The following is a 24272-nucleotide window of genomic DNA, read 5'->3' on the forward strand; positions in this document are numbered from 1 at the left end:
TTTCAAAGACATGTATGTCTGAAGTCAACATAACCGAGTCTATATTGAGAACATGTTGCAATTAGAGCTCTCAGTATACTCAAACACAGGCTAATAATTTCCTAACGGTTATAAGAAAAGCTGCCCATAGTAACGATCTTTTTCTGGCAATTGAAAGTAACAACTTCTCTAAGCTAATTGCTAAAACAGAACAGTTCTTAACATAGACATATTGCTCTGATTTTTTCCAATAACAAATATCAGAGAATGTGTTTTTAAAGCCATACATTTCTTTATGATTATCAGATGTATCTGCCATGAACAATAGGTTCTTTGGGCTGCTCTTCCAGTCTTAAGCTCCTAGTCTGGGGCTTCACAGCCAACAATAATCTTGAATATCATGTGTTATTCGTTAATTAGACATCAGTCTGTAGATGATAGTATTGCCCGTAGCAATGCTTGTTATACAATTTCTGATTAGAACAGCAAGAAAAAGAATGTCAAATTCGTTACTTCAGCTACAGAAAGATGACCTTTACCTTAGGAGACAAGAAAATTTTTTACTACTTCAAAATTCTTAACTACTACTAACAAGACCCATTTAAAACAAAAGTAACATTTAGTTAGCTTTAGTAGTTTACTGTAGTACAATGCACAGTTTTTGCTCTGTGAAAACCTGTAACATTTTAATCTGAAACTAATGCAGAAGCTGAAAAACGTCAATTAAGATGAGTAAGAACAGCACTAAACTGGAAGAGCCACATTGCCAACAGCAAGAGGAAAGCTGACTTATGATCACAAAAAGCCAAGAAAATAAATTCATGCATTTCTGAGTAACCACATATGGATATTGAGACCTCTACTTTGCACAAGTTTGTCTACTTGAACTGTTGTCTCAGATTCCATTTGTATCATCTGCTCCCCCTGTGCAGGGTTGTATTGGGTTTACATGGCAAGATTTTGGTAGCGGGGAGCTGCAGGTGTGGCCTCTGTGAGAAAAGTCCACAAGCTGCCATGTGTTAGATAAGGTCCAGTTCCAGCCATCTCCAAAGGGACATGCCACAAATTTTATTCCGTACAACACAGAGCCTTAAAGAACAGACTGCAATAACTACCTTGAAACATGATCTTTAAAATCAAGAAGATATCCATCAGTATTTCCCTGAAATCATTTTGTATGCAAACAACTTACACGACTTCACTGGAACTAATAGGAGACTTGTAGAATATGTTTCTAACTGTGGGCTAGGGCTAAAAGAAGCCAAGACTTGCACATTACTCTCCTTCCCATTGCTGTAATCTAGTAGTAACATGGACAGAACGAACAATGCATTACTCTCAGTCTTCCATTAGCACAGCAAGGGATCATCACGCAGCTTCAAGATTCCACACTCTACACAAGGTAGGCAGGGAGAAAGAGCTGCAGGAGCAGGAAGGGCATGGGTAATAGCCCACCATTACACTGGATTAGATGAAACATGAAAAAGCCCTGAGAACATAAAGGTTGTTCGATCTGTGAAATACACACTGTTTTTTTCCTAATCTCGCTAGCTGATGGAGGTCATTTTGTTCAAGATAGATTCACTGTAGCTTTCACAAGGCACTGAGCTACTGAACTGCTGAATAAACCTGAAAAATATGTGAGAGAAATATATGTTTATTTTGTATAAAAACTGCCTATTTAAAATAACTGTTATCAAAATAGTGCCTCACCAGTGATGAAAAACAAGTTTATGCCATTAAGGATTTAACAATGAAACAAGTATTATTCAGCATATTAGAAATACTTCCCAATTATTGCATCGATGATTATATTTAGGGAAAGAATTTTACCTCAAGCACGGAGTATCCAGTATCAGGCTCCTGAAAAGAAAAGAAGAGAAACTGAAGAATGGAGAAGCAACGAAAAGTAAAGAAGAACACCCAAAGAATTATGAAATTAAATCAAAATACTTTGTGACCTCCTTATCTTGCAGAAACATTTTCTGACACATATATCCAAATTTCCATTTTATTGCATTTTCTCAATTTACAGACATTTCTGAGTTCATCAATATGTTACAGAACAAAAGCAGATTTACAGTAAGTACTTTTTTCAGACACTGTTTGTTTTTTTGCTGCTGTGGAATCATGCTGGCCCAAACTTAGATTAACATTACAGAATTACTAAAGTGAAAGATGGTCTATTTTCAGAGGAGAGGAGAGGAGAGGAGAGGAAAGGAAAGGAAAATGTAAGCAAATTTCTCAAAAGTTAACTAGATGATTAAGCCACACACTTCACAATCCCTGCATAATAAAATCCCTTGTTGGTTGCTGGCGGTGCTGACACCGATATCACACAAGTACATAAAGGAAATTTTCTTCACATGACAAAAGCTCTTTTTTTTGTACCTTTATGATAGAAGTGACATATTTATTGCATACCAGACAGTAATGCATTAATGAACTAAAAACAGCAGCCTAATTAAGTTTACCTCAAACAGCTGGAATTTCCATACACTTGAAAAATTGAGGTGAAATTGAGTAAATAATAACAACAGGAAACATGGCTCTATCATAATTTATTGCGCAATTACCACATTTATATAGTATTTAATGATTCTTCAGTGCTTCTGCTGTTCAATTGCAGGGACCCCAGCATATTAACTGAGCTTTAGGGGGAAATATAGGGAAGGTGGGAGACAGACATTACTTTCTCTACATCACCATGAATCTTCTGTAGAGTCTGATTATTTCTTTTCTGATCCTAGAGGCATTGGTAAATTTCTTATGTATCTGGCCTTGTGTAAATCTACCACAGTTAAGCCAGCTATGTTCAATTCAATATAGAATCACAGGATAATTCAGAGCAGAAAGACACTTCAGGAGCTCTTTAGTCCAAAGCCCTGCTCAAAGCAATCTCTGCTGTGAGGTCACGTGAGGTTGCTTAGAGCTTTGTCCTGTCAGGTCTTGAAACATTCCAAGGATGGAGATTGCACAGTGCCTCTGTGCGACCTGTTCCTCTGCCTGGATCAGAGAAACGTTTTTCCTTATATCAAGTCAAAACCTCTTTCATTTCAGTTGATGTCTGTGGTCTCTCTCCCCATGCACCACTGCTGCAAAGAGCCTAGCTCTGTCTTCTTCACACCCTCTGAGTAGTACTAGAAGGCCGTTATCAGGTCACATCAACGTCTTCTCCAAGCTGAACAACTTCAGTTCCCTCAGCCTCTCCTTGCTCCATCCCCTGTCCACCTCAGTGGTTCTCTGCTCCAATTGGCAACAACTCTTAATGGGGAGCTCAAACTTGGATGTATTCTAGATGGACTCTAGTAAATACATAAGTTGAATCACTTCACTCAGTCTACTGGTTACATTCCTCTTAAATAGTACCCAGCATGCGGTTAGCTTCTTTTGCAAGCAGGGCACACCACTGTTTCATGCTTCACCAAGAGATTGGAGAGGGCAGGCTCTTTCCTTTCCTGCATAGTATGACACATGGTCTACATCTCCCAGTTTGAGATTCCCATTTTTATTCAGTAAATTCCAGGACAGCAGGTACCTGGAACACTAGTGATGCCTTCATCTTCCTTCTGTAGCACGCAGCAAATCCTATGTCCTTTTAAGCATCATATTTGGAATCATAAAGTTGTTCATCAGTGCTGAGTGCATAAAAGAGCTTATGAATTGAGTACATGGAACTAAACTTTAATGGAGGGATTAATCTGAGCTGTCTGAGATATACTTGTGCTTGAGCAAGGCACTTAAATCACCTTTACATTTTAATCACATCTTATTAAAAGAGTATGGAGTTCATTTCATATGTAATTTTATTTATAGTGTTTGTTCTCTACAAAACAAGCTGATCTACCTAAGCAATAAAGGAAAGGACATTGCGATATTTGGGCTTGTATTTTACTCACCCCATTGTGTCCGAGTGTTACAGCACATACGGTGTACTAGAAAACGGTTTAAGAGCAGTAGGTGATCTTCCATACCATATGTGCTACAGTAACTAATGAGGGCAAGGTTAAGAATACCACGTCAACACTAACTCAGAAATGCCTTGATGTTACAGCTGTGTATCTCACTTCAGGCACTATTCATTAGTTTAAATAAATAAATAAATAGAAATGAACCAAATTCGCCTATGTAGGAGCATTCATACTGCTAATAATATTCAGAAAGTGACACCCCTCATCACTTAGAAAAAAATAAAGTTGATAAATTATACTTACTAAAAACAATATTCTGTCTTAATTGTAGATGTTAATATTTGGTGTACATCCTAACATAGTTTTTCAGTTTTTGACAAGAACTAACTTAAGAAACTCAAGCAGGGGATAGAACGCTCTCATTGAAAACAAGATAGAAAAAACAGAAACTAAAATTAAAATGTGTTTTAACATAGGTGGATCCAGTAGCTGTTACTTGTGCAAGTAATCCACTGGAACTAGGTTCAGAGTAAAGATTTCTTTGAGAGGATTAACAAATAGCATTGCCCTGTAAGCTTGTACCTCAAAACAAAAGGTCAAATTTATTCTTCATTTACACATATAAATCTTCTTTGAAATTAATAAGATTGTAAAAGCAACGAAGGAAGGATTTAACCCAAATCTCTAAATCCACTGAGGGCATTTTAAAATTAATGTATAGAGTCGGTTAATTTTAAGAACAAAAATATTTAGAAAAACAAAGTTTTCTGATGCTTATAGCTTAGAAAAGGAAATGAAACAAGAATACATACCCTATATTCTAAAAAAGCTTCATTTTACAATTTATTTCAGTTGAGTGTGATTTAATACAAGCAGAATATTAAAATCAGTATATATGAAAATGCTCTTCAAGAGGAGCAGAAATACAAAAAACATTACCCAGGAACAGTGACATTACTGTATGTATCAATGTTATGCATAAATTTATTAATTACAGACTTTTGAACCAATAGCTGATCCCAGCTTTTTCATATCAAGTTCCATGTACGTGAACATATACGTGATACTTTTATTACGATCTTACAAAAAAAACTGTATGTAAGTAATAGTAGTTGAAAGCATACCCTGGGAGAAAAAAAGGACAAATGAACAAGAGCAAATTCTCACAGCAGACAGTTAATCAAGTTAAAGGCAGGACATCCACGTTATGTCCACTAATTACATTAGGCAATTTATTTATTTTTTGTTAAACTACAGCAGGCCTTGTACATTGGTGCTGGTTTACTGCCTTAAATCTGACATATGGAACACAAAGAAGAGTAATCAGATTAGGTAACTAATCAGGATGATCAACAGAGACAGCCATGGATTGTATTTCCTCTAGGTCATTCTATTACTATAAACATAGAAGACAATGTCTGCTTGGTTACAATAGGGAATAACTGAACTGAACATCAGTGCTCTGTGTGTTTGTATGCCCAAATGCTGGTTATAGACCATGCAGTTTTATCTATCTTCAGATAAGATTATTATCACAGAAGTAAACTTCATCAATAAACATAATATTCCTATTTTTAAATGAAGAAGTGCACAAAACATTTTATATAAAAAAATATTTGTCTTCCACAAAATAGAACTCAGCAGGAGTTGATTATCATTCTATCACAACATTAATCATATTTTATTCAAGAACTCTTTAGGAATACGTAACTGATTTTTAAACGTTTTGATTTCACTGATGTGTTTTATAAGCATGCAACTTTATAATTGATTTGATACCACTGCATAAGAAAATTCCTGATTTTAGCTCAGTTGGCTAAAAGGTCACCACCATACCTCTAAAAGCTTCTGATGCCTGCCACATCTGATGACCAAGTTCAAAGAGAGTTCTACACCAATTAAGATAGCTTGTAAATGTACATAATGTAAGTATTAGATCATCAGTATACCTATTTTTCAGATCTTCAAATCATCTTACTGTGTTCTACAGAAGACACATTCGGAATACTAAGTTATATTTCTTAATTTACCACTCTCCATACACATATCAGGATGTACTAGCCAAGAAAATGTATTTCATTTATAAGTGTGACTGGCAAAAATACGTACTTCCTAGGGTATTGTAAAAAGCTGATTTCAACTGCTTCTAGCTTTGTGACAGCGTTGCTGTTGCAATGGAACAGAAGTGGTGATACCATTTAGCAGACCAGCTGACACAGCTGGGAAAAACAGGTTGTCAGGCATACAGTCTTCTCTCTTAGGCATGACAACACTCGGATTATGTTCTGTTAGTCTCTTCTTTTACTTACTATCATTAAATCATGCCTTACAAGGGAGAAAGCTAGTTGCCTGAGCTTGAAAAAGTTCTGGTCTGTAACAGTCTCAGTTAAACTCAACCATTCCTGGGCATCTCTTTAAAGGATACAATCTCCTATGGCTTGGTCTGTACTATCTCCTCTAAGGCTGTCCAAAGAAATGAATCTATGCACAGTGAGAGAAGCTACTGCTCCTTCTGTCAACTGGTTGCAGAGGTTGGGAGGCATGTGCTTAGTGAAATATGGGACAACAGGATGAGAACAGATGGCACTGTGATTACAGCAGTTGAGTACTGCCTTGTGGTACACAGCAGCTCACTTAATCCAAACTTTCCATGAGTGTTGTCATTTGTCTGTTTGCTTTCCTGGTGTCCAGCATGACATATCATGGTCCTGATTTGCAAAAATGCCCCTATTAAGGAAGACAGCAGTTCTAAAACATTTGATGGTCAAACCCTATGTGCTTTTTAAGCACAATAAAATGGATATTTCAGGTTAGGCACTGGAAATGATAATACATACCCAGTTTTAGATGTTTCTCCAGGTTATACTAAAATAATAATTTAGTTCACATGAGCAGACAACAGCACCATTTTCCTGGTAGGCACTTACAGAGGACAGAAATAAAGTTGGATCAAAATGTGTAGCAACTATCAATTTCATAATTTCATTAACCCCACTTTCAAAAGTAAAACAAACTTCAGGAATCAAGAGTCAATCTGCTTGAGAATGGTCCTGGATTCTTAATTAACTTTTTTTTATTAAAAAAAAAAAAAAAGCAATCTTAAATCACTTTTATAGTATTCACAATCACAGCAACAAAACTGATTTTTAATTGCCTCAACGTTAGAGTTTAGTATTTTTCAAAGATTTCTAAAAGTAACAATTCTATTAAATGCAAAGTAAACACACTGCAGTACATGAACATATGTTTTTTGTTGTTTTTTGTTGTTGTTGTTGTTGTTTTGTTTTGTTTTGTTTTTTCATTATGTTGTATTAAGTAGGTTCAAAATAGCTTGTAAGGTTTCAACTACATATAAAATACATTTGTGAGACATATTACTATTTCCTTTTCTCTAGGCCTGAAGTCAGGCAGGGTAAACATGTGACAGATTGGTACCTGAAAGCAACAGGCATTAGAAGGTAAGGAGCTGTAAGTTAGGGAAAAGACCACAGCTAGGAAAAGACACAGCTAGGGAAAAGACCTGCCAGGCTTTAAGTATGAGAAGCGGAGTAATAAAATACAAGTGTACATGGACAGATAACCGATATTAAGATTTTGTGTTGTTACAACAAAATTCTACATCTGAAACATAATGAGAACAATTGACTTACATGCTTTTATCAGCAGTCCTGGCTATCGGGGGAGGTCCCAATCGACTGGCGGCTAGCAAATGTGACGCCCATCTATAAGAAGGGCCAGAGGGCAGACCCGGGAAACTACAGGCCTGTCAGTTTGACCTCAGTGCCAGGAAAGCTCATGGAGCAGATCCTCCTGAGTTTCATCATGCAGCACTTGCAGGGGAAGCAGGCGATCAGGCCCAGTCAGCATGGCTTTATGAAAGGCAGGTCATGCCTGACGAACCTGATCTCCTTCTATGACAGAGTGACGCACTGGGTGGATGAGGGAAAGGCTGTGGATGTGGTCTACCTTGACTTCAGCAAGGCTTTTGACACCGTCTCCCACAGCATTCTCCTCAAGAAACTGGCTGCTCTTGGCTTGGACTGGCGCACGCTTCGTTGGGTTAGAAACTGGCTGGATAGCCGGGCCCAAAGAGTCGTGTTGAATGGAGCCAAGTCCAGTTGGAGGCCAGTCACTAGTGGCGTCCCCCAGGGCTCGGTGCTGGGGCCGGTCCTCTTTAATATCTTCATCGATGATCTGGACGAGGGCATCGAGTGCACCCTCAGTAAGTTCGCAGATGACACCAAGTTAGGTGCGTGTGTCGATCTGCTTGAGGGTAGGAAGGCTCTGCAGGAGGATCTGGATAGGCTGGACCGATGGGCTGAGGCCAACTGTATGAAGTTCAACAAGGCCAAGTGCCGGGTCCTGCACCTGGGGCGCAATAACCCCAAGCAGAGCTACAGGCTGGGAGAGGAATGGTTGGAGAGCTGCCAGGCAGAGAAGGACCTGGGAGTGATGGTGGATAGTTGGCTGAATATGAGCCAGCGGTGTGCTCAGGTGGCCAAGAAGGCCAACAGCATCCTGGCTTGTATCAGGAACAGTGTGACCAGCCGGGCTAGGGAGGTGATCGTCCCCCTGTACTCAGCTCTGGTGAGGCCGCACCTCGAGTACTGTGTTCAGTTTTGGGCCCCTCACTACAAGAAGGACATCGAGGTGCTTGAGCGGGTCCAGAGAAGGGCGACGAAGCTGGTGAGGGGCCTGGAGAACAAGTCCTACGAGAAGCGGCTGAGGGAGCTGGGCTTGTTCAGCCTGGAGAAGAGGAGGCTCAGGGGTGACCTTATCGCTCTTTATAGGTACCTCAAGGGAGGCTGTAGCGAGGTGGGGGTTGGCCTGTTCTCCCACGTGCCTGGTGACAGGACGAGGGGGAATGGGCTTAAGTTGAGCCAGGGGTGTTTTAGGTTAGATGTTAGGAAGAACTTCTTCACTGAAAGGGTTTTGAGGCACTGGAACAGGCTGCCCAGGGAAGTGGTGGAGTCACCATCCCTGGAGGTCTTTAAAGACGTTTAGATGTAGAGCTTAGGGAAATGGTTTAGTGGGGACTGTTAGCGTTAGGTCAGAGGTTGGACTCGATGACCTTGAGGTCTCTTCCAACCTAGAAAATTCTGTGATTCTGTGATAGAGAAATTCCATTCTATGTTAACTCTGCCATGAACGTTGAAGCCATATTTTAACTTAGATAATTAGAAAATGTTTCACCTAAACAGATTTCAAGAGCAAGATTTTGTATGCTGAGTTGGCAAGTCTGGTTCAAGTTGCATTCTTGAAAATGACTTAGCCAATACTCCAATTTTTCTAATGTAGGTGATTCATTTTAAAGTATTTTTTAAATCATTAATTCCTGCTTAAGCAGAGCTCTTGATAAGGATTCCTCAAGAAAATTACATCGAGCAACAGCAAAACAAACTATATTTCAAGTTTATCTCTACAGAAAGCAAAAGACATTTCCTTCTAAATTTTCAGGTAGGTTGGAAATACACTGCTGAAATGCACACACTGCGTTTTAAAGCTTTTGACGCGCACAGAAGTGATGCTCAATTCCATTTAGTGTTCAGGATGAATTTTCTTGGAATTTCTTCTTTAGTAAGAGTTTTTCTGCTCATGGCTCTTTGTTGGTGCCTTAGAGTATAAACCATAAACAAAAGCACTTTTTAAATATCTATCCTAAACCAATGTAAACACTTATTGTGCTATATATTTACACAGTCATGTGATTGCACAGCTTTCTTTAAAGATACTTTTACCCTGTGTTAAAAAGAATTGCCTTCAAGATTCTTAAAAACTGTGCCTATAAAATGCTTTGGGAGACATGATTTACTATAAAGTAACTGTGATGAAGACGATCAATTTGATTGCTGCTTTCCAAATCTAGCAGTAAAAACTTTGTCACACAGAGAAATATTAATTCAGATGTAATGTTCCCATATCCTTCCATTTACAGAACAGTGAAAAAATACGTAGGTATAAAACAGATGTCCAATGTTTGCAACTTTGCAACTGTGGAAAGCTAACAGAGAGGGCTATTCTGTGGTAGTGCTGGGAGCCAGGCTGAGGTAAAAGGGTTTCAGTCACCGTGACACCGAACATCAGTGTAAAATCAACAGCAACACCCGCAAACAGGACTGATTAGGGCCTTGGCTTTTCCTCCTTCGGCAGCTCCAAGTGTTCAGGGAGGGCGAGCAGCGGTGGCTCCCCGCTGCTGTCGGGGCTGCGCTCCCCTCACCCGGCGGGCCGGGGCGGGGCAGGGGTAGGGGCAGGGCAGCTCGGTGCCGCCCCGGCCAGGCCCCGGCCCGCTAATAGGGCTCGCAGCGGGTCTCTCCAGCAGCACCTGCGAGCACAGCGAGGGGCACCGCCGAGGAACCCCCACCCCGGCCCGGTCCGGTCCGGTCCGGTCCGGCCCGGCCCGGCTCGGCCCCTCGGCCCCTCGGCGCCCCCAGCCCGGCCTCCCCGCCCGGCCCGGCCCCGCTACCTGCTCGCCGGGCGCCGCCTCCAGCAGCTGCGAGCAGAGCTCGGCGCACTGCCGGAATTTCCTCCGCCTGAAGCAGCTCCAGGCCCGCAGCAGCGGCTCCATGTCGGGCCCCATCCCGCCGCTCGGCCGGGCCGGGGCGGAGCAGGAGGGGGAGCCGGGCTGGAGGGGGAGCCGGGCCGCGGCTACGGAAATGGCAGGCTCCGCCTCGGGCCCCCGGGCCTGCGCGCCGCCATGGCGACCTGCGGATGGGTCCGCTCAGCCCCTGTGCCCTCCCCTCTCGGGGGTACCCCAAAAACCGGGGGGTAGTCCAGTCCCTGTAGGTGGCCACAGATGAAGTTAAGCCTGCGGGTTTCCAGGAATGCGGCTTTAGCCTTGGGTTCACTCGTTGACCTATTTTCAGCGTGTATTTTGTGCTGTTCCAGTGTCTGAGCGCAAAGCTCCTCACAGGCCGCTGGAGAAGCTGCTGGAGTTAAGTCAGTACCGAAGAGACTTTTCACTGTGTAAATCAGTAAAACTCCTATGAATTTAACCAGGGCTTAAAGCTGATTCTTACTGAAGTCAGAGCTAGATTTCATATTGCCTTCAAAGAAAGAAGGGTTAGGCTCATTATTGATGGCTGAAAGAGGAGTTAAATCTGTTGTGCTGAGATCAGCAGACTTCAAATAAACCCAGTGCTCTAAAATTGTGTCCTACTGCTTGCTGCTATAGTTTCCAAAATGTAAATTACTAAGATCCATTTGGAATTGAAATATATGCCAAAACAAGAAGAATATAGTTCCTTAATCCTCATTTGAGTAAAATGTCCTATAGAGCTATGGGAGTCTTGCATGAAAAGGGCACAGACTGCTGTGAATAAGTCTTGCAGACTCCATTGGTTCCTTCATTAGTTTCTGCAAAGGCAAAATAAGACAGATGTTTATAAGAGAAAAAAGCTAGAACACAACTTGTACTTTGTATTGTAAGATTCTGATTGCAACCATCAGCCCAAGGAAGAAAAAATCTCTAGGGATGCTTGAAGAAACGACTAAAAAATAAAATGAACTTTTGACATGAAAATCTCTGATGGACAAAAACTAATGTGATAGCTAAAATCATGTTGGTGATTTAACACATTGTTCTGATTTTAATCCTTATCTCACCTAAACTATCAGTTTGTCTAAGATTGAAGCTGCTTGAAATGGATGTCTGGGCTAGTAAGATCAACGTGAAGTGGAAGATGCAGAAATAGAAGTGCCAGTCCATCATTATTGTTTGTTCTAATATGGGAACAAATGACTTGAACTGAAGTAGCAGCTAAGGACAGCTGGCTTTTGGTTGTCCGATGGACAGTGCACTGGGAAGCAGTGTTCTGAGTGAAGTCTTTCCTGGGACCTGTGACATTCCCAGTGAAAAGTGGAAAGGAAGCAGCACAACAGTGTCTGTCCCTTCTCTATTTTTAAGTTGTTGTGGGAGACAGTATGTGCTGCATTCCTGTAAAATATGTAGGAGACTTGCACAAGGATACTTGCGCTATACCTCGGGTCAGTCAGGAGGGTGAGCAGTATTTTTCTTCTTGTCAGACCATCTGCTGTGATACTGCTACACAGTTGTAGTACTGTGGTTGAGTGACTATTGGGGCCTAAGGATCCAATTTTGCTATAAATTCTTTTAAGGTGGCAAATCCTTCAGCATGTATTTCATGCTTAGACATAGCATGATGTGCTGTTCAGAGAGATTGTGAATATTGGCCAGACATGACATAAAATAAATATTGTCCTCCATAAAGCTTTGGGAGTATCGGCTCTAAGCTGTGGCACTGTTTTATTCTTGAAAACAAAAGGAGGTATTTTCACACGAGGGAGAAATCGAGTGGCTTTACTCATTGGCTGGCTCCAGTGTTGGAATGTCTGACTGTGGAAAAAGGATGTCCTGATCCTGGAGAAACATTGCAAGGAAAACTCAATCCAATATTGAAAGATTTCTGCATGAGCAGAGCACTTAGGCAAAATTACACATTATTCAACCTGTCCTACATTTCAGGTAAGGTCAGTTCCTTGTGTAGTCTCTATTTGGGTGCTGAGTGCCAGTCCTACCTTCTCTGCAGGCATAAAAAAGTGTTCCGTCTGTCACAAGCTGCTGCTGCTACTAGCTGAGGCCAAATGTCCCAACATGCTGCTGGACACCAGTCCTTTGTGCATACATCTTTCTATGCATGAAGTGAGCCACTGGTGACTTTAAAGTTGATAATTTAAACTGTATATGCTAGATCTGAAAAGAATTCAACTAATGGGCCAGCAAGTAGGTGCCCCTATGTCCCCTGTATGTAGATACGCTGCACAACTGGCCTACAAATAAGATTGCTCTGCCATCAAATTGTATTCTTCATTGGGCTGACAGAAGCCTGGAGAGTGTGCTCTGCTTCTCAAGAGTTTCCTCACACAGGCTACAGTGCATGAAATAACTCTCAGTCACAAAAAAATGGATTGCAGTTGTTGTTGTAGAAACACATGCTCACAGCCTGGGAGACTGAACGTTTGGGCCTCCTTTACAAAGCTTTAATATGGTGTATTTCAGTCTCTGGCATTAATATCTACAGGGTATTAAGGAGGAGTTTTCAGGTCTGGAGCATTTCCTCTGTGATGCCATTTATTCAAATATATTCCTGCCATCCCATTTGAGAGCGGGAAGTGTTACCACAAAATAGCTGTCCAGTGGCTTATGGAAAATTAGTGTTTGGCTTCAGTAAAATTAGTAGTGCATAAATCTCTGTATTATACTTCAGGAATGATCACTTTTAGCAGACCCGTGCATACCACGTGGAAAAAACACTTTTGCATGTGTTTGGAAGCTGCTTAGTTTCCTTCCTATAGCTAAGGGTTAATACATTGCTTCGGTAACTTGCTAGAGCTATCTGCTGCTTTTACACTCTCTTCCCCCAAAATGGGGAAAATTTGTCCTGTGGAAACTTGGACAAAATAGGTTTGGGGAATTATATTGCAGATATACTTGATTTGTGGGAGAAAAACAAATTACAAATGTACTGTTTAACATTGATGGAAATAAATTGGTAATTTAGCAACATCAACAGAGAGATTGTCTAGGTGCAAGATGGATTTCACCATTTGAAAATTACGAGTCATGCTTATTTGTAACATTATGAAAGGTGGAAGTTGTTTGGATTGGGCAGCATATAGGTCTGTCTGCATTCGTTTTTCTAAAGTTTTGTAGTCTAGTGGTTAGTCCCTTCAGTTACTTCAAGTAGGAGTGTGTAAGGTGGTTCTAATACTCCAGCTGTAATGAACCACTCCATGGTCATTGTGTTGATGCAGATGCTGTCTTGGGACAATGACAGATACGTGATAAAACTATAGAAATCCAAGATTTATTTAAAATGTCATGTGCTTGTCTTGTATAACTGTGTGCCTTTTTTGTACTGGAAGTGACTTGACCTCAGCGAGTACATTTTGAGAGACTGTTCTCATCTTCTGTGAAAGGACAGGAGATTCAGTAGTGCAGCTTTGCTTTATTTATAGCTTACTGAGATGTTATTATTGTTTTGTAATTTGTTGGCAGATTTTATTTGCAATGCTTATTTGAACCTTGGCTTCACTTATTTGAACCGTGTCAAAGAACAGAAAATTCAGGAATCAGAGGTAAGGGACAGTTTAATTCCCCTTCTGTCTATGGGTTATTTTTTACTTGAACACTGGATGTCCCTGAAACAGGCTACAATAAAAAATATTATTGTAATAATTTCTAAATGAAAATATTAGGAATCTCTACTAAATATCAGGAATCTGTTATTATTCATCTTTATTCATAAAACACATGAACTTTTTTAATTGCTTTTTAGAAAACTTAGGTTTTTTTGACCTATATATTTTGTGTACTGGATTTCAGTTATGTTTCAATTTATTTTTCAATTACTTGTCAAAATCAAACGTTGCTTGGAGGTTCAAATGTGCCTCCTATTTTCCCCTTTTTATTTTAATACATTTTTTTTTCTTCCTTCGAACAGCTGCTCTTTAAACTGATACTGAAAACCTGCTCTGAAAGGATAGATGAATTTAATGTTTTTGTCCTTTATATACTCCTACAGAATAAGCTATTGGTATGCCCCAAATGCTTTGTATTTTGAAAATGTTCTTATGATTGTTCTGCATAAGTCTCTTAACATTCTAAACTAGGAATACGAGGTACATGAAATAGCCTCTTAGAAAGTGCATATAGAAGAGTAGAACAGGGCCCACCAATAGCTAAGATCCATTTCATTCTAAAAACATGGAAGCTATAGAGTGACTTTGCCTTTCCAAGTCTTCTGTGCACCAAGCAGTCATATTTGTTTCTAATGCTAATTCTCAGGTCTAGTAACTCATCATGAATTCACATTCTTATGATAAAAGCAGGAAAAATGTTGTTTCCAAAATTCTGTTGGTTTCTAGTGAAACTCTGTGGTGAAGCATCCTGTATCCCTCAGACAATAGCTAAGTCATACAGGTTCAGTCTTTGGCTTCTTACAATTACTCATTTCTCTCCAGACATAAGAATACAGAAGAAATATGTAATTGGCAGTTCAGTACAATTAACAAGGGTTTGAGAAGGAACATTGATGTCACCACACATCTGCCTGCAGATTGCCTCAGCTAGGAACAATCTGACTTGCCTTCAAATAAGAGTTGGCATCACGAAAGAATACATGCGAAAAGGGTTCATTCTAATGATTCGGATACATTGGGTACTGGAAGAATTGAGAGCAACAGGTTGTAGAGAGCAAGTTTTGCCCTGTGTGCTTTGAGTAAACCCAAACAGGATTATAGATGAGGCCTGCTTTATGGGAAGTTATGTACTTGTGGCAGAAGAGCAGAAAGGAAGTTCCTTCTTCAAGTGCTCTTTTCAGCAAGGACCTTGCCACCTGAATTCGAGTTCATATAATGCTTGCTTGTAGTACCCATGTGTTACGGATCCTAGGAACTGGCGAGAGGTCCTGCAAATGAAGTTATGTGAAGAGCAGAGCTCTGTGCTGAGGCTCAGATTCAGCATCAGGGGAAGTAATTTGCAGTAGCAGTGAGAGGTTCCGTTCTGTGACCAGCCAGTACAACATTATCCATCAATAGCAGCTCTTGCTGTCATTGGTAAGAATACTGCTGCTTCCTGCTGATCATACATGATATCATAACCATGGTTACCATGGTCTAGCTGAATAGAGATCATCCAGCAGCTGATAACAGAATTTAGGTGGCAGCACTGTTCAGGTCCCAAGCCATTAACCTTCATGTGACCTTAGATCTACTCTGTTCTACTTATGCGTGGACTGAATACAATCTCTGTGATCAAATCTGCACAGCCTTTAGTGTACAGCAGGAACAGGATGCTTTTCAAGCAAGACAGTTACCTTCCTTTTTATCTTTAGTGTTTCATGTGAGGCACTATTTCTTGTTTGAGGCAGACACTCTGTATGCTCTGCTGAATATAGATTGTTGTTCACCACAACTAGCAGGAATCAATGCAGCTATAAAAAAAAGAAAAAAATGAAACATATATATACTTATATGTATATATGTATACATATATATATATATATACACAACTATAAAAAAAGAAAAAGAAACAGTGGCCTATGAAAAAGGCTGCTATGTCATTTGCATTTAAATATAGGTTGCAAAATTTGCAAAGGATCCTCTGATGACGGGATGCTCAGCTTAAAAATAACTAGGCTTGACTCCTTTCTTTTCAGGTTTAAAACGTGAGCACCTACAGTACAATCCTATTTACAGTGAATCCTGAAGATCAAAGTAGGAGCCCTTGGAGTAATGAGTTAATAGTCTTATCTGAGAAGCTTGATGTAAATGGGTTTGCTCATACATATACATGTACATACATGTATGTATATATAAAAGGTAGCACTTGGTCTGCTGTATTAATCACAACACCATTCCAGCAGCAGCATTTGTTATATACTTGTTTGTTCCTATAAAAAATGATGTATGTACCCTATGAATCCAATTTCTTCCTTTTAGGAGTGTTAGTCTTTTTTGTTATTTATTTATCCTTTTTAGAGGAAAATGTGGCAAATAGGTGGGGTATTTTATATATAGCAGCTTGTGCACAGTAAGTTAGAGTAAAAAGCTATGTCATGTAGTAATCTCTCTCATATATTTTCTTTTACAATTAGAATCACTTTAAAATGAAGTATTTGCTGTCCTTAAAATAAGCTTACTTTACTTCAGTCAGGTGGTATGACTGCAGGGAACCAACCTACAGGACTTAGCATCTGAATCACAGTATGGTTTAAGTTGGAATGGGTCTTTGGGAGCTGTCTAGTTCAAAACAGGCTTAACCTCACAGTTGCATGAGGTTGCTCAAGGCCTTGTCAAGCCAAGATGAGAGAAGCTCTGAGGATGGGGAATTCACAGCCTCTTTGGGCCACCTGTTCCAGTCTTTAACCAGTCTGTTCGAGTGCTTAGTCAAATCTGATAGTGTGGAGTCGTACAATGAAATGAGTTACTTCAGGGTTTGCATTCCAGTACTGGATTAATAGTGCTACACTATTTTATAAGTTTCTCAGCTTTACAAAAGTTAACACTGCCATTTTCTAATGGTTAAATATTTCACTTCCTTCTCTTCTTTTGAATATTTATATGCTCTGTGGTAAATTGTGTCATATTTGATAACTCTTAATTATTGTATGTTGATTTTGATTTAAAACAAAGCTCTTTCATGATTCCCTTGAGAGCTAAGCATTTTGAGAGCTTTTGCAAAATAGGCATTATTTTTTCAAAACCTTGTCAACTGTTGTGTAAGAAGATGTCATTTTGGCCTGACAGTTTTTAATCTAATACTTTGCATCAGCCAGCTGAAATATTGATCCTTCCCCCACAAAATATTAACCACATACTATGGGGTTGATCACCTTACTCCATCCTAAGTGTAAAGAAATAAACTAAAAAGGGGTAGAAAAATTAGTGCTGCAAGCAAGCAAGGTTTTTCTTCCCATTGTTTTAGATCATATAAGATGCAGCCAGAGATGGCTGTCACATAAGTAGAATTTAAAATGAAATGCATTCTATACTTAGTTTAGTCAACAGTTGAAATCAATTCATGCTGAGAGTTCAGAAACAGATTTCCATCAGAAGCCTATTGATAGAAAACGCATTGGGATTTAGTCAGCCTCTCTTTATGCACTTAATTTAAGCCTGTTTAGGTTGTCATCTGTTATTATCAAGTGCTGGTGCCTGATACAAGTTCTTCAAATCACCTAGATGAATTGCTTCAGTACGTATATGATTGTGCATAAAATGCAAGCTGAAAAAACTATTTAAATCCAAATGTGTGTGGTGTGTAGAGCCATATTGTGAAAACACAATGTCATCGCTGAAAAAAACTGAGTGCTCCACTGAGTGGCTTCAGAATGCATTCTGGCGTCAGATTTTTGGCAGTCTGAAACATAGTACTTTCTTCATTGTTTATAGACTAAAAAGGAATTTTTGGGGTGAGCTGATCCCATGTGCTGCCATAGATTTTGGGGGCAGTTTTTAAAGTTTGTGATAGATATTTTAAGAAAGAATACAAGTGATGATGCCTAACTTCTGAGGCTAATATTAAACATCATTTCACTGAAAAAAACTTAAAATCTGTAAATAAATGTAGCAGTTTGCATTTTATGTGGGGAAAAAAAAAACACATGTCATGATGGAAAATCTTAGGCTGAGATTTCTGCCATTTAAGTCATGGTAGAAACCCTTTTTTCTTTCTGTCTTTCTTTCAGAAGAGCGGGGATTTCATCTTCAGATTACGGGAGAGGCCCAGCCCTAAAACAAATCTTGTACTAATGTCAAGGCTAAGGGAGCTGGCACAGTTTTCAACAGTCATGTTTCCTTGGCAGTTTCAGATGGTGTTGTTTACTGATTGTTATTGTATTTGCGTCACTTCCTGTCCTAAACAGATTTATTTATGCTGTAGAATGTCCAGAAGAAGTTGTTGCCTTCTATCCTAATGATGGATGAATTTAATTTCAATGATGCTTGTATCTTGCCTCTCCCTTTAGCTGCCCTATCCTAGGAAACCATTATGTGAGGTCATTTCTAAATCAAATTTCCGTGAATAAATGTAATGCAACCCTGGTTGCTGTCTGTGTAGTGATAATTACATGCTCATTGTCTTTTCAGTAGAGTGTCTATTTGTTCCAGTGCCTGGAATGGATGTCTACTAAATGAACAGAGTTCCTATGGTTATCAAAATGCAATTTACCTTTGCAGAAACAAGAAAAATTAATGTCCATAATATTTACTTTCATACACATGTAACTGTTCTCTTTTCATTCCAGCCATTGTATCTGTTTGATCAGTCAGTACCAAAAGAAAACACATACATTCAGAGTTACCAACTTTATAATAGAACTCGCCTTGAAAATGGCTACAGTGTTGGATAATGCTTCAATATAGGACATGGTTTTAAAGAGCAACTGGGTTTTTCTCTTTGGAGCAGGTCACCTACAACATTTTGAAATTGATAGAGTTCTTAGAGGCACAGTATTACATACTCAGGACTTGTTGCTCTTCAGTTTGCCATTTTCCAGCACATTGTTGTAATAGTATCTCCATCTGTGACTATTCCTTGTATTTGCTCCCAGCCTGTATTGCCTAGAATCTTCTGTGTTGAGGAGATATGTGAAGAAATCAATCACTATTTTTCTGTGCCATTTTCTTATCCTTAATTGGTTGCTTTGCTTCATGATGATGCACCTGCTGATCATTTTCAAGGCTTTCTGCTCCATATATATATATATACATGTATCATATGTCTTGTTAATTTAATAATATGCCTTAATCCTTTAAAAGTCTCTAAAAACTTGCATCTTATGTATAAGTATATGGTATAAAGTCTCATGTTAAATTTTCCATTTTCTGGAGGAGAGTTAATTCATTTTTTTTAACCTTCACCATACTGCCTTTTTTTCTTGCCTTTTTTCTTGCCTTATTACTTATATCCAGTAGTAAACAGACCTTAGTGATCCTTAGTTTATGCCTCAGTACTATTAAGTGGTAGCAGGTAATTCTCATCGGAGTTCTTAAGGACTTTTCCTCTTAAACAGGTTCCTTAGTTTTGCAAAATCTTATTTTGTGTTTCCATAACAGACGGAGACCATTTTATCCCCAAGGATGTTGAAATTAATGTTGTCACTGTTTCTCATCTGTCTCATATTTTATAATTACTACTTGAACCAGCTACTCTGTATTACTTAGGGCTTAACAGAGAATAATCCCTAATTTTGTGTACTCTGGAATTAGCTGTTCCAAGAACATTTGTTTAAGAAATCACTTCTTTAAACCTTGTTCCATTTAGTGGAATGAGATACATTGTAAATATGTTTACACTGTGCTAAGAAGTACATCTTTGTATAAATAGGTGTTGTGAGATGTTGAAATGCCAGTTATTAATTTTATTTGGAGAAGTGATGCACTTGTGTCACTGTATACATACAGCTGTATATACATTGTGTGTACATGTTTGTGTGTCATTTTGTTGTTACTTAAAAAATGGAATGTGCTGTGATTTGTCTGACATCGTAGGAAAGAGATGACACCAGTCAGAGGAAGCTACACACTTTGTTTCGCTTACAAAATACCTTGATGGAAACATAAAATGCCTTCTTTGCCCCAGAAGTCATTCGGTTCCCCCTGTGCCGGCTGGAACCTGTGCCCCCGGCGGCGGGCCCGGCTCAGCACCGCGGACAGCGCCGCTCAGCACCGCGGACAACACCGGGGGGACCGGGGCGAGATGGGCAGGCTGCTGGGTGCCCCGGGGACTGGCTGTGCTGGAGGTGAGCTAGGCAGAGCTCAGCGAGAGGAAGGACTCGGGAGGCTATGCTGCTGCTTGTTCCTGGCGAAACCAGACGGTGGGTGTGTAAAATTGCACTCACATCCCTTACGTGCAGGCATGAGGTTAGCAAACTATGACCAAGAATAGTTTATCTCTGGGAATTTTCTCTCAGACATTTCCTTATCTAAGAGCTGGTAGCCAGCTCTGCAATAACCAGATGGAAATATTGGCTGTTTATGTGGTGTTTGACATCAGCTGCTCCCATCTTCCTTCCATGCAAGTTTTTCCAACTTTGTTTTTAGGTAACAGTTAGTAGCCACTACCATTATATATTAAAGCCAACAGTTAGTAGCCATTGCCATTAAATATTAAAGTTTCTTCCTGATTGCTGTTTTCTCTTTTTGATTTCAGTCAGTAACAGTGTTTTGCAATGTGTGGCTGAAAGCAGCCTTTTCACTTTCACTAAATAACCAGATATTCTCTTGCTCCAATTTGAGTCATGAATAAGACACAAAGATTAAAATGTTAGCTCCACTGAAGTTAATACCACACAATTAGTATTGATCTCAAGCGGTCTACAGTTTCACTTTAATAAGCCACCAAAAGTTTATATTTATATAAAATAGCAGAAAGTATAGAGACAATACGTACATATTTTTGTCCATTCACATTTAAATATGCAATCAGCCAGCAGGAAGGAGAAAATTAATATATTCTCAATTCACAGCATGAAAATACTCCCACTTGCAAATGCAGAAGTCAAATATACATCAGATGCCTTTGTCTGCTTATAATGAAACCAATTAACATTTAAAAGCTTGTAACAAGTTGTTTCAGTCACCATGTGTGCTCTGTACTTTTCAAACTTACTTTCTCATCAGCTTCACCTTATGAATGAAGTAGTCTTGTGGTTGCAATTTCTTACTTTTTTAACCTCCATTTACTTGTAACCTTATAGAACTGCACAAAATCTTAATAGAAATTTGACTGAGTGTGTATTGACATTCAAAACATTCTGTGGAATTTAAGGGGAAACAATGCAACAATTTATTATTATTATTATTATTTAAAGCCTGTGTTCATTTATTTTCCATGTTATTTTCAGAAAGAGACAAACCCTGGTTGTTATGGACTTTTTCTGTAACCACCTCTCCCATCAAGAGAGCTGGGGCAGCAATACAGAACAGCTGCACAAAGTTAGCATCAGATTAGAAATAACAGTACATTTTTTTACTTCTGAGAGGAGCTAGTTGGGAATTTTCCAGCCTGTTTCCCTGCCTAGTCCCCCATCTTGGGGAATCCTGTGAAACTGGGGCTACCCAAGTTCCATGGCACTCTGTCTGGATGGCAAATAGAAGGGAAAAGGACTGCTTTTGTGGAAGTAACATTTGCTTTATCTGTTGGTGAATGCATATGGCTTTTTGTCTTGATTAGAAATAAAAGCCTCTTTCTTTTAAAAGATGTAAACTTTTCATGGAAGGGGGAGTTTTCTTGGCTGTATGTTTGAGTTGTTTTAGGTTTTGCACGAATCTTTCTGCAGACTTCTGTTATATATATGTTGTGTTGATTTCAGTGAACATGTGGGATTGAAAGCTGCATCTGATCCTGGTGTCATAATCCTCATTGTCAGTGCTCTTGGTGGTCTAGGCTGAAAATATGTTAGCTAAGTGATTAGAATGCTTACATGCATATTTTTACATTTTTTTTTTTTTAAACAATGAAAAGAATATTAGATTTACTCAAAAAGATTAAAAAAATAAAAGGTTAGAAAAACTCCTGCTAATTAAACCAGAAATAATGTAGGACAGAAAAATGTCTCCAACATGCAGTAACTAGTCAGAAATTTTTGTGGAAGAAATGTCGATATGACTAATGAAATAATACAAGAGGAATAGAAGTAGAAGAAATGGAGATTTAGAAATAAATCCAGACAACTGGTAAACACCTGGGAAGTCAAATCTATGCTGAAAGTAACAGGAAAATGATTGGGTTTGTTTTCCATTGTCAAACCAGGCTGGTTATCTGGGAATTTTTAGAACTGGTATCCAACTTTAGAGTGCAAAATTTTGTGTATTCTCATGTAAAGCACATTTAGGTAGCTAAGATCCCTACTGGCTGACAAAGCTGTGAGGGAGCATGTTCTCCTGACCAACATTTTGGAAGTGGTGAGGGGGTTCCCTCACGAGTGCCTGATGCGACACCAAGAAGTTGCTCCCATCTGTAACGTTGGGAAATGGCAGCTTTCCTGTGTAAAAAATGGCAACTTTCCCATGTAAAAAATGGCAATTTTCCTGTGTAAAGAATGGCTTTATAACCTTCCTGTGACTTTGAGAGCCAAGGCTGAAAAGTTGGGTGCTCTTCTTTCACAGAAGGCAGAATGTGACTTGGCGGGAATGTACACAGATGCGGGTGTGACTTCTGCGTGGTGCATGAGGCATGGGGTTAAGGGGTTAAACATTTGCCCTTAAATATTATGGTTGACCTTTTCTAAGTATTCAGCCAGTGTGCTGGGTGAGTGGCGGGAACATGATGAGGTAGCTGTGGTAGGCTGAGGGGCACCAAGTCAGAAAAAAAAAATAAAATAAAATAAATAAAACTAGATAGAAAGCTTAGGAAAAGATAAAAAAGAACCAAGAAGGTGCGATGGGGAAGCGCCTTCGTTCCTCCCCCTGCCCGGCAGCCGCTCAGCCTCTCCTCAGGCCGCCATCTCCTCAGGCACTGCCCCCTCCCTCCCCCCCCCCTCCCCACCCCCTCCCCACCCTCCCCTCGCCTCTCTGCCGCCTGGCGGCGCTGTCCCCGCGCAGGCGCACTGCGAGGCCGGGTCGCGGCGGGGGGGGCCGGCTCGCGCGGCGCCCCGTGGGCGCGTGCCGCGCTGCAGCCATGTCAGGCGGCGGCAGGCGGCGGGGCGGGCTCGGGCGGCGGCGGCGCCCTCTGTGAGGCGGCGGCTGCGGACGAGCGGCGGCGGCGGGCCTCCATGTCGGCCGCCAGGGATTAAGGCAGGGACGGCCGAGGCGAGCCGAGCCCGGGGGGGCGCCGGGGCGTGCCCGGCGGGGCCATGGCTGACCGCAGCGCGCCCGGCTGCCACCTGCGGCTGGAGTGGGTCTACGGTTACCGGGGCCACCAGTGCCGCAACAACCTGTACTACACGGCGGCCAAGGAGATCGTCTACTTCGTGGCGGGGGTCGGCGTCGTCTACAGCCCCCGCGAGCACCGGCAGAAATTCTACCTGGGGCACCAGGACGACATCATCAGGTACCGCCCGGCCGGGGCTCCCGGGGCGGCGGGGGGGCGAGGAGGAGGAGGAGGAGGAAAGAGGTGAGGGGGGGCCCGGCCGTGCGAGGCAGAGGGACCGGCTGCCGAAGTTGGTTAGCTAAAGGGCATCAGAACGACGGCAGGATGAAGCCGAGAGAAGCCCCCCGGGGTCTCTTCCCGTGGGTCCCGGAGCGCGTCGTGGCCCCAATGGTGCCAAGGGGTCGGCGGGGGCTGCCCGGGAGCGTGAAGGGCGGCTGCGAGCCTGAGTCATGCGGGCGCTGCCCCCGGTAGGTGTCAGTGCGGGGGGATCGCCAGTTCGGGTCTCTGCTTGTCCTGTGCGGGAGAGTTGGAAGCAGCCGATTTGGGATTTGGTCAGTCACTTACAGCACGGAATTTGTTTTTTTTCGGGGCTCAGCGCTCCGAGCCGTGCCTTCTCTGTGTGTCACTCATAAGTAACAGGTACGGCGCGCAGAGGGCAGAGCAGATGCCGGGTCCTTCGTCCAGTGCACACCAGAAATCGGCCATCACAGCCGCTTTTTTCTTGTTTTAAACCCTCGCGAAGGACTTTAAGTACTTTTGAAGTATGGCTGTGAATGTCCCCTACAGGGCTGTCAAGTCTATAGTGCATTTCTTCTCGGTGCTTTTTAAAAATGAGAAGAAAAAGCTGGGAAGACAGTGCACCATCACAGACAGCTCTGCTTGAGTGTTGGGTGTTGAATCAGGAGTTTGAATCAGTGCTGTTTGCATCTTTTAATGCTTCAATGTTCTCTTAATCCAGGAAAATGTATTTCTAAAGTGCTGTTAGCCATTTGTGGTGTCAGGTATGGGAAATCCAGGGGCACGACTTCCATCGTGCTGAGGGAGTAGCA

The 24272-nt window shown here is 41.0% G+C and overlaps 2 protein-coding genes across 4 annotated transcripts in view; one reads left to right on the forward strand and one right to left on the reverse strand.

Moving 5' to 3' along the window:
* The window catches only part of TTC8 (tetratricopeptide repeat domain 8), a 47525-nt gene extending 37028 nt beyond the window's left edge, over positions 1 to 10497 (reverse strand). Inside the window, exons 1-2 of the mRNA XM_082761527.1 lie at positions 10354 to 10497; positions 1813 to 1842 (exon numbers count right to left, since the gene is read on the reverse strand). Coding sequence (XP_082617653.1) covers positions 1813 to 1842; positions 10354 to 10467 — 144 coding nt within the window. The 5' untranslated portion in view covers positions 10468 to 10497. The remainder of the gene's footprint in view (positions 1 to 1812; positions 1843 to 10353) is intronic.
* A 12556-nt stretch (positions 10498 to 23053) lies between these two features.
* Positions 23054 to 24272, forward strand: part of EML5 (EMAP like 5) — a 101781-nt gene continuing 100562 nt past the window's right edge. For all 3 annotated transcript variants that reach the window (XR_014317616.1, XM_082761622.1, XM_082761623.1), the window contains exon 1: positions 23054 to 23403. Coding sequence is in view for 2 of the 3 variants with exons in the window: in XM_082761622.1 (XP_082617748.1) it covers positions 23207 to 23403 (197 nt within the window). In the remaining variant the exon portion in view is untranslated. The remainder of the gene's footprint in view (positions 23404 to 24272) is intronic.

Source organism: Aythya marila (genome assembly GCF_965140915.1).
Source record: "Aythya marila genome assembly, chromosome: 5".
Classification (NCBI taxonomy): Eukaryota; Metazoa; Chordata; class Aves; order Anseriformes; family Anatidae; genus Aythya; species Aythya marila.